The sequence below is a fragment of the Colius striatus genome, chromosome 2, assembly GCF_028858725.1.
Source record: "Colius striatus isolate bColStr4 chromosome 2, bColStr4.1.hap1, whole genome shotgun sequence".
NCBI lineage: Eukaryota > Metazoa > Chordata > Aves > Coliiformes > Coliidae > Colius > Colius striatus.
The window spans coordinates 106,189,056-106,200,504 of record NC_084760.1 but is presented as its reverse complement, the minus strand read 5'-3'; the positions used below and the strand labels follow the sequence as shown (position 1 = coordinate 106,200,504).

The 11,449-nt window shown below is 36.0% G+C and overlaps 1 protein-coding gene across 3 annotated transcripts in view; it reads right to left on the bottom strand.

The window, feature by feature from the left end:
- Nucleotides 1-1,988: 1,988 nt before the first annotated feature.
- The window catches only part of LOC104551674 (coiled-coil domain-containing protein 170), a 55,381-nt gene continuing 45,920 nt past the window's right edge, over nucleotides 1,989-11,449 (bottom strand). For all 3 annotated transcript variants that reach the window (XM_061988987.1, XM_061988988.1, XM_061988989.1), the window contains 4 exons: nucleotides 9,615-9,788; nucleotides 8,185-8,427; nucleotides 7,052-7,288; nucleotides 1,989-3,517 (listed from right to left, as the gene is read on the bottom strand). In XM_061988987.1, coding sequence (XP_061844971.1) covers nucleotides 3,317-3,517; nucleotides 7,052-7,288; nucleotides 8,185-8,427; nucleotides 9,615-9,788 — 855 coding nt within the window. In that variant the 3' untranslated portion in view covers nucleotides 1,989-3,316. The remainder of the gene's footprint in view (nucleotides 3,518-7,051; nucleotides 7,289-8,184; nucleotides 8,428-9,614; nucleotides 9,789-11,449) is intronic.

Sequence of the window (11,449 nt, the reverse complement as noted above, 5' to 3'; positions counted from 1 at the left end):
CTAATTTTGCTTTCTGTACTTTGGTAATATCACAGATCCCTTTTTTCGACATTCATAGGGAATTTCACTTCATTTTCTTCCATTCCTTCTTTTGCTTTTTGATGATCAAGAGAAAAAGTCAGCATCTGCACTTTTAAAAGATACTTCTATTTCATATGAAAAGGCTTGGGAGAATACATAATCCAGTCATCATTTTGGGTATAAATGTGCCTTATTCCTCACCTGCTTTTTTTTTTTTTAATTTAAAATCTATTATGACTTGGGTCAGCTGTATTTCCCCTCCCTTGCAGTATTGTAAAGTGTAAAACCATCCAGTAACTGAATAGCCCTAGGAAAATGTGGATGATCATAGTATCATAGAACGGTAGGATTGGAAGGGACCTTTAGAAATCATCTAGTCCAACCCCCCTGCAGAAGCAGGGTCACCTAGATCAGGTCGCATAGGAACATGTCCAGGCGGCTCTTGAAGACGTCCAAGGAAGGAGACTCCACAACCCCTCTGGGCAGCCTGTGCCAGTGCTCCATCACCCACACATCATTCATAGAAAGAGAATGTAGAAAAGCAAGAAAACTGCTTTATATAGGACTAATAAAATCTCTAGAGCAACATTAAGACAAAGAGTAATCTCATGTTATCTGTCTTCATGCTTCCTAATTCTAATTCAGGAAAGTATTTAAATGCTTTTTGAAGTTCATTCCTTTGAGGAATCGTGGTTCTACTACATTCAATGCTTTAATGCATAGTTCTACCGTGTTTTGAAGAATGTATTATCAACAATATGCTGTATAGACAAAAATTCAGTTGCACATATTTTAATACACTCTTAATATTATAACACTCATTTTTTCTATTTGCATCGTGATTATATTATTACAACGTTTATAGCATGTAGATTATTTCATTTCAATATCTACAATTGCAACATTTTATTTCCTGAGTTTTGCCTTTGTTTAACACTGGCTACCTGAGATAATGAAGTTTTCTTTGTGTATAGCCTCTTCCAATGTATTTTTTTCCAAAAAGAAGGCTAAGTTCAACGTTGTATGAAACAAACCTTAAAAAAAATTGCAAGTCAGTTTAAACTTTGTTCAGGGGTTAACTAGATTACACGGGCCAAAAATCACCTGAACTTTGTTCATGTCAAATTACTTCTTTACTTTTTCTCTATATTTGCTTTGGTTAAATGAACAAAGATGTCAGTGCTCTTCCAAAAGAAAAGCAAATATAGGAAATATAAATAGTCAGCTAAGAGGTAACATTCCTTGACAAACATTAGCATTAACATCTTTTAAAAGTGCAGCTCCACTATGTAAAAAAAAACCAACCTATTTTAGTTTCTGTTGCTTTAACACACAAGAGAGTAATCAAGTTTTTGCTACAAACTTTAGGTGAAAACCTGCCTCCTCAGACATAATTTGGAGAACTTTGCTGGTGGTTTCTGTGGGGCTGGAACTTTACTGCTAGTGCCTGGTCACAGGGAGGCAGGATACAGAACTGCTGAGTATGGTAGGAGATTTTAAATCTCCCGGCAGACATCAGGAAATCATCTTACAGCCATAAAATATGGCCAAACATACATAATTACTTTACGACTGGCACTCTCAGGGACTATTTCTTATTTATGAATGTATGATCAGGGTTAAGTGGAACTAACTTTGTAAAGCAATTTATTTAACTTGCAAAATATGGTACAATATTCTTGGTATAACATTTATTACTGTGAATAAAGCAAGCAGGCTTTGTTTAGTAATAACTTACACAGAAGTGCCTATAGAACCAGCAAAACACAACTTGAAACTACTTGTATTCTCTCTTCAAGAGTCAGAAATTTATTACATCCTTTTCCACCCTTTAAATTCCCAATTAACATATCATGCCAAAAAATATTTGCATTTCAATCTTTACTTTAAAATCATGGTGCTTTCTTAAGTTTAGGCCTACATTATCTAGTATTAATTTTTTCCTTTATTCCATTTATTCAACTTCAACTGAAAATCAAAGTTACATTATAAAATGAGAAAGGAAATGGTTCTTAATCCAGGTAGCCACAGGACCATAAGAACATCTCATTTACCATTACTCCTCAAACGACTGATTTTGTAGGACCTTGGGGTTTCTTTACCAACAAGACACTGAAAAGTGATTCTTCAGAGGCAAGTAGAATAAAAGCAATTTATCATGCTTTGAGTCCCTAGCCAGATACCAAAATTACCACACTTACTTAAAAAGTTTAATTTTTCTTCAAATAGTGTGCTCAGTTTTGGTGAGTGGGTTATCATTTGCTGAGATATTGTAGAAAGTCCACAATTGGTTAGACATAGTTAAGTCTTCTTTACTGTTCTAAATATCCATACAAAATACGTAATGGGAAGAGACAACTAAAACCACAGAATCACATTTGAGCCTGCTAGGAAGGCAAATTTATTCTTCAAATTTCTTTTAAAAATCATGACATTTAACAACACCCAGAAAGGGTAACAGATAAGCAGCTTTTCTGATTAATAGGTAGCTCTGGACACCTCATCATTGCTTTTCAGAAAACAAAGACTTTAGTAATTCAATTATATTCTGTAGCAGATAAGGATTTTAAAATAACTTTTTACTAACTCAGAAGAACTCCCACTTATTGCCCAACTAATACAGCAGCTAGAAGAAAAATTTTCAAGGCATCGTGACATGGGCAATATGCAGTTTTACCAAATACATCTACATCAAGCACGTAACTGGACCTTGTGAATGAGCCTTTGCTGAAAAAGTATAACATTTTGTTTTGGCACAAGAACAAACTAAGGAAAACAACAGAATTTTTTAAAAAATTCCCTTGTTCCAAAATCGTGACAGTCTTCTGTCTAGAAGTTCTTCAGTATAAAAATGCAGAGAGAGGTCCCATTTTGCAAGAGGAACAGCGAGACAACCCTCACTTTAGTTCATCCCTCTCACCCACAGGTAAAGCACAAGGAATGTCACTGAAGCTGAGATTCATTAGGAAGTACATCCCAAAACTGAATTGACTTTTGTTGGCCCTTGCCTTCAGCATCTCTGCAATGAAAGTGGAGGGCTATACATTGTTCACATAATTGCCTATAATTAATAACTGAAGCATGATGCTGCCCAGGGATTTTCTGTTTGCTGTCTCTAGGCCTCTGGCTTTACCCATTTGGCTCAGTCTCCCTACTGAAACACTAAAAATCAGCCCAAGCTGGTATCTGTAAAGTAGGGAACAGAAATAAACATCTGTTTTCTATGCATGTCTAGTAGATAATGAAGCACAGCAGAAAATTTTACTTTGCTCTATCTCCTTACAAAACATGTGTTTCAGTGAAGAAGCTGTATGTTTCTTTGTGAATGTTCTTCTGGTGCCCTTGCCATGTCTTTGAGGCAGACACAGGGGAAACAGTGGTGCTGATGAGTGTGAATCAACCCTTCAAGACGTGTAATGATTTCATAGTCAGGAAGAGCCAGGCTGGCAATATTGAGGCCCAGCATCCGTGAGACCACCTCTCGGAAATCTGCCAGCTGCAGGAGCAAACAGAAAGGAATTATTAGTAAATTAAATACCAAGCAAAGGAGATGCCTGGAAAAAACATATACATATGTGCGTGTACATATGAGTGTAGAATAAACAAAGCAATTTCTGTTGTAGCTCAATATAGAGAGCTGAAGAGGATAGAAATAGCTTTTTTGGGGCATACCTCAAATAACATAACACATAAACAGCTGAAGTGCTAAGGATCTTGAACACAAAACACAGTGTTCTTTAGTATCCTTCATCTTCCCTGCCTATTCAACGGCAAAAAACTGAGGGGCGGGAAGAGGAGTTGTACTTGAGTTAGCTGGCTGAAGACTATAGAGATATCTGGAAGTTCTGCTGGGTACATTCCACAGCACAGGCTAAGGTGCTGGTTCTGACCACTGCCCACCACTGCTCCCCTCCATCCTGAACTTTCTTGGAGAAACCACAGCAGAAAAAAAAGGAAGGTAGGAAGACAGGTGGAGGTTTGGCGCATCCTTAAGTCTGATTTTGATTTGTAATTAGGATGCAGTCAAAATTCAAGATGTAAACTGAGAAACACTAATTTTTCTTCTGTGCATAGCTGCTGAAAAGATATTATAGGAAAGGTATTTGGAAACATAATTGAAGAAAACAGCTTTGTCTCTGCAGTTCCAAATGGACATCCACAAGTAATTGTCATCACTAGTGACCCCATCAGCATCTATATCAAAACTTAAGATCATGAACATGAATGCAAATTTACTCTTCTCAATTCACAATATGGATCACCATAACTCAAGCTTCAATGCTTCTTTGATAGACAATGCATTGCAGAATCCAAATAACCAATGCCTAATTGCCACTCATCATCAACAAGGAGTTAATAGAGATAAGCGTCTCCATCTGAGGGAATATGCCTGTTTAAATGTAAAAATCCCCATTCCCAAGCACAACAGAGACTCAAAATGTCATAGAAACATTAAAACTACCAAGAAGCTGGGCTCGTACTCCGGTGTTACAGCATCCCTCACTCCACCATCATGCTGACAGCAAATGGTAAGAAAGAGATAAATGTACTGCTGCAACAGAGATAAAAGCACTGAAATAGGTATCTGAACCAAGAATACTGTGCAGAACTCTAAAGCAGTTACAACATTTGTGAGGTGGGTACCAAAAACCCTGAAGAAAAGCTCTCGGTTCCAAGACTTTGTCAAAGACTATTTCATTCCAGTACAAATCCTAAGGAGCTGCAATCAGTTCAGAATAACAAATATGGGAACTAAGACAGCATAGGGCAGAAGAATTTCAGAATTCAGTCCTAGCTATGTCTCACTGAGGCAGTGTAATGTCTTCAATAAAATGTTGGAACAATGTAAGACCAAAAGTACCCAAGTTCCCAAATATTCTCTTCAACAAGTTAGAAGCTCACCAATGTCAGGCTTTGCCAGTGTGCTAGGCAAGAGCAATTTAGCAAAAGCTAACGATTTTTTTAAACATCTGGATCATAGACAGAATGAGCAGGCAGCAGAGCTAGAATTTGTTTCCATATGGATTGTATGTTAAAAGATCAAGGCAGCTCTCTGCAAAGATCTAGTCTTTGGATTAATTAAATCCCCACAAGACAACTATACAACACATTCAATCTATACTCTAAGAGAACATTAGTGTCTGTACTTCATATCAAATTTCTTGTTCTGATATCTTTTGATACTGCAAGCTGTTCAACTTAATTACAGGAAATGTGAGTTAATCAAATTGCACTACAACCATGTATCAAATGCAATGAAATTAACTTTTATGCACTGATGTAGATTATTGATCTGGCAGGATTTTGCCAGAGGGAAATGAATACAAACTGAAACACCTACACAATCATCTCACTTTTTATTTCTGATGGGAAAAGCAGATCGTAGCTATACTGAATGAACAATAAATCTGTTAAGAATATAATAACTTTCAATAGCAAATAATCTAAACTAGAAAGCATATAGAGCCCTTTGAGAAAAGCTTTAAGACATTCAGTTATGTTAATTTGAAATTGAGGATTTTTTTTCCACTTTAATAGAATAACACATAGACAAAAAGTTACTTTTTAGACATATTGTGGCATGTGAAGAATAGTAATGACTAGGCTGTAGTTCAGTGAAAATGCAGGAAAACCATTGATGATAAAAAGAAATTCTTCAGATTAACTGTCAAAGAGAACCATTACTCTTGGATACAAAAGAACATAATCGGGATTTCAAGAACTCCAAACAAAAGCAATGGATGATATATGTTTGATGATACTTAGAAACCTATCACGTCTCATGTGGAGTAAGATCCATGTTTATACCCTGAAGTGTATACAGTGATATAAGCACATCATGAACAACTTTAAAAATCCTTCACTAAAACACAATATCTATGAAAGAAATTAGATAAGAAATGGATTTTAGCTTTAAAAACAGTGTAACAGAGTTAATAGAAGTCCCCTCAACTATCTATTTAAGGCTTTCTTCAACAGCAGCTAATAACTCTAAGATATTCACAATTTGAAGGAAAAAGGGGAAAGAATAAAATACAAACATCACTAAAAACTCAAAATTAAAGGCAGGCACTCCTGATAAATTTTCTTTACACCATCCCTCCACTGAGTAAAGTAATTTGAAGTAAGAGGAAATGAATGCAATTTACAGCATTAACTCAAGATATTAGGAGGGAGAAATAGAAGTAAAAATCAAACTCCACATTTTGTTTCATGTTGTAGTTGCAGGAAAGTAAAATGGATCTTATTCCAACAGAAAAGCGAACTAAGAAGAAAGAAAAAAAGAAACTAAGACTGGAGAAAATCCTTATAACAAAACTATCAAACTCAATCAAAACACTCACATTTATATACTTACACCGAGCACTGCTGTGAATAAGGACATTAGTTTAATTGATATACAAATAAAATATATTCAGACTTTAATCCAGAGTTGACTAACGTGGTCATATACTGTGACCATCCTTTTGTCATCAGTCAGTATGCATACCATTTACACAGTCTTATTGAAGTTCAGCTATGCTGATATTTATATTCAGAAATATGCAATAATGATATATGAAGTCAGAACAGTTTTCTGTTTACTCCACAGACAGAGTAAATCCCACTATGGACAGATGACACATAGATGACATGGCTGTACTTATATTCGGATTAGGCATATACACGCATGCTCAGAGAAGTATTTAATATCTACATTCCCTCCCTTTTAAAGACAGTAAGAGAAGTCTGGTCATCTTCATCTTCCCTGAGAAGCAAGAACAAGTGAGTCCAAAGCAGGTGAAGAACTACACAGAGTTGGGGATGAAGAAGGAGTTCTCCTTGGGTAATGGTTTGGGAGAAGTCAGGAAAAAGACTCACATTAATTAATTAGAGAGTTTAGAACAAATTCTATGGTTTAGCAACAGTAGCTTTATTTTTAAGGACAGATTTTAACTATGTAAACTGTTAAGATACAGGAGAGTATGCTATTATTATTACTTTGTCCACCAAATCACAGCTAACACTTATCAAATACCTATATACCTACCTGTCTCTCTCTTTTTGCTAATTCTGCAAGGGTTGTTTTAAGCATCTTCAACTCACTGGTAACTGCTTCTAACATATTTTTGGTTTTTTCTTTATCATCAGTAGCTTTACGCTCCTTTAAAAGAAGTTCTGATTTGACAGAGCTAAGTTGTTTCTCAGCCTTTTCTTTCATTCTTTCCAATTTGCCTTGAGACTTATTCAGTTCCTCTATTGTTCTGTTCTGCTCCAAAGTTTTGATCTGCAATAGCAAAAAGGCATGCTAAATTTGTCACGTTTTTTTTCATCTGACACAAATAAATGATACAAATATCAGGCATAATCATGAATAAGCACTTTAACGTGGTTTCTTGTGGGTTCTTGGTGAAATCACATGTATATGTGAACTGAAAAGTTATTAAAGGAGATCATCCAATTTCAACTCATTTAACAAACAGATTTTTGTTTCAAAGACTGTTAATTCTCTACAGGTGGAAAAAGGTAACTGGACAGACAAAAACCCACAGTGAGAGCTCACTCACTGCTAGCCCCTGGAAAAACAGTATGAAAAATAGTTGTCAAATGCTTTGCCGCTAAAACCCATGCAGCTGAAACATGCACCTACTTATCTATCTTGCTCCAGCCACAAGACACGAGCTCACATAAAATCAATCTTCCATTCTTCCAGTGGCGTCAAGCTATTAATGCCTACAAACTACTTGTATTCACCTGAGTTAAAGCAGGTAATTTGTTATTGCTGCTATGTAATAAAACATGGGAACAATGAAAATATAACATTTACCTATTTTATGTAGAACAACTCCTTTTTTATCTCTCCAATACCTATCAAGACTAGATATTCTTGGAGACACGTATGGAAAAATATAAGATTATAGCCATATCACCAGGAAAAAAAGAGATGCACATATCATATGTTTCTTACAGTAACCTGAAAATTTACATTGTGCTTTACAGACACTACTTAGTGTATCAAGGCAAATTGCAAAATATCCCAAACATTGTAATAATATTTTTGCTTTCCCCGCCTAGACGGATTTGAGCAGATCTCCATGAACACATTTACTGTAAATTAACTCCAGTTGTATCCAACAGGAATAGAAAAATAGATAGAAGCACAAATGTAACCTTTTAACTCACCTTAAGTTCATTGGTTTCAGACAGCTTGGCTTTGAGATCGGTATTCATTTCCCTTGCCAGATCAAGCTGCTTTTGTAACCTCTCTATCATCTTATGTAACTTTCTGACAGTGAGATTGGCCTCATCCCTCTCCATAGCTAAGGCACTCCTTACTTGCTTCTCTTCTTCCAGCTGGGTTATTTTCTGCCGCAGAAGGTTCATGTGCAGCTCTTTGCTTTCAAGTTTTTCTTTCTGAGTCTTCAACTAGTTTTCCAAGCACAAGGATATTTGAAAAAATATATGCGAAGGACAATGGTACACACAGATTGTTTTGCAAATTTAATCCCCATGTTGCATATTTAATCTGAACTCTTACTCCTCTCTTGAAAACTCTATGAAGCAATTATATCCACAACTAACTTGACACCTCTTACATTACCAAACCATTGTGCTTCTCCATCCTTGAATTTGTTCACTACCTTTTAGAATGAATTTACATATGGACTGCACCCTATTTGAACATAAATACTTGTGCTTCTTTCATAACATCTGAAATTGTCTGAAGTATAAAACACTAGTTGAATGCAAAAAGTAAGAAAGATTAATTAAGGAGATGGTGGTTTCAGTGGTGGCAGCTTAAAATATTTCCATTTTTAACCAGTTAATTAAAGCTAGAGTACAAGGAGAACCAACATATAGAAATAAGAAAGCTTCCATCCACTGCTTCTATACAAGGTCCTGTTTTGGTACTCAGAGCTACATGTTTTCAGTTTATCTGAGCTGAGCTGTCAGGCTTTACTTTGGAATGTCTAAGGAGTATTAACATACATACTCCCTGACAGAGGGAAGTTGCCTACAGAAAAAAATATTGTTGCTTTATACCTTAAATAGACCTAATTCTAAGCTCTAAATCATTCTAGTATGTCTAAAACAAGAAGATTTCACTGTGTCATAACAGGATGACAGAGGAGTGTCTGACCAATTTTTAACAGATTTGGTCCTAAAGGAGCATGGTCCTTATTGGAAACATTGAAATATTTGGTGATGTACAACCAATGTCCCACTAGTTTCTAGAGAAACTTATGTAAAATGTCCCTATTCCCAGCAGATCCTTTTAGATTTAAATGCCAAAATTACCTGTGTAATATATGTGTATTACAAAATAGATGTATATACACATAGATATGCATAATTGCAAACATTTATTTAGGAAGTTGGGAAATGCAGCATCATATATTTAACTGACTCGTGGTTTTAGTTGTTTTCCTATGCAGTCTGTTTGCATAGCTTGCAAACGTTCATTATCTTCTTTTTATGTAATGGATATCTTTGAAATTCTTTGCACATATATGAAGCTCTAATCTGCAGTCTCTAGCAAGTCACTATAGAAATACAGCCATAACAGTGTTTATCTTTGAAACAAACAGTAATAGTATGCCTTTTTCACCTACCTTCCTTCTTAGGCTATATGCCATAGTCTTGTTTTCAATCACTGCATCACCTTCAAGTTTCACTAACTGCTCTACTCGGGCTAGAATTGCATTCACGTTCATATCAAATCCAACTTCTGCTGCTAGGTTATCCAGCTTCATCTTCTCATTAAGTTGCTCCAGAAATTTCATGTACTAAGACAAGATGTGGAAAAGGGAGTAAAACAATAATAAAACTTCCTTAAAAGTTATGAAGTACAATTTAAGAGCAATTCCCCCTACACAGGCAACCAACTAGATATAGCCAAGTCCACTATCAACAAGAAATAATGTACTGAAAGAGTATGTTTATAACACATACTCTTGACACAACTGAAAATTCCCCATTTATCCTTCTTTAGTCAACATTTCTTTTGTTTATAAATCCCTGGACCTACTGTATATGTCACCTTAGCAAGATCAAATTGTTCTTTGCTGCAGTAAGAACAGCATTAGGTACGTATGTCTGCTTCTGACTCCAGTTCCTCTCTGTGGCTCTGCTGCTTTACGTGACCATGCACTAGCAGGAAAAAGTTACAAAGGACATCTACATCTCAACTAATTGCAAATACTACGTTTACCCCTTCTGTGAGCTCTAAAACAGATAAACTGCTACCATGGATGAGATATGATGTAATTTGAGGAGACATAGGAATGTTAACATGATCAGTCTTTCTCCCTTCTTTGAAAGAGTAAGATTTAGAGATAACCGTTATTAGTTTACAAATTAATTTAAAGATTATTTTGACTGCATATCCATCTGGTTTGCTGATGTGAACACATACAGACATCAAATATTACTTAATCTGGTTTTTAGTTCTTTTGTCTTGTCCTGTTAATTTTAAAATTTGCATTAGTTCCCTGGTCTCAGTTAGCTTCTGTTGCAAAAACCAAAGCTCTACTTATCATAGAGTCATAGAATGGTAGGGGTTGGAAGGGACCTTTAGCGATCACCTAATCCAACCACCCTGCAGAAACAGGTCCACCTAGATCAGGTCACATAGGAATGTGTCCAGGTGGGTCTTAAAGACTTCCAAGGAAGGAGTCTCTACACTCTCCCTGGTCAGCCTGTGCCAGGGCTCCATCTATGCTTTAGTTTTTTCTTACTTCTCTTGAAGGCCATAATCTTTGCAAAGAAAACAAGGAAAAAAATAAACAGAACAAAACAAAACCAATCAGTTCCACAGCTGTTGCTTGAGCCATAGGTGATAAAACATAGCGAGAATCTCTGTTTGTTTCATGACACTTCTGGTTCAAAAAGTTAAAAACAGCAGCAGCAATCACCAAAGTTGTTCATTAGCAGAAAAAAAAGATCACAACAAAATCTTTTCATTGCAGAAAAATCTAGAAAGAAATTAAGAATCTAGAGCCACATCCTCTTCACAGAGGAAGCAGAGGGGAAGGAACAGCTCCATTTTCTGATTTGCTCCCAATGTGGTGGATGCTTCATTCATAAAAGTTATTGAACCATAGACTAATGCAAAACAGTCAGCAACAAGTTGCTGATTCTTTCCAAATTCAACTTTCTAAGCACTGATCTTGGCCTGGTAAGATGCCATAACTTTGTCTCTCTTAACTGTATTGGATAGTTGGTTTAGCTTTCCAGATACTATGTCATTTTTCAAACACTTAGTATGGGGATGTGTTCTAGGCTAACAGTGTGTTCATTCATACAATTAATTAAAAAATCTTGGTAGCCTTGATAGTCTAAGGATATATAAGAATCAAGGACTGCAAGACCTTGTGTGACTGTAGAGCAGATGATTTACCAGGGAAAGATGGAAAGATCAGAGAAAGCTTTGATATCAAAGAAGCCT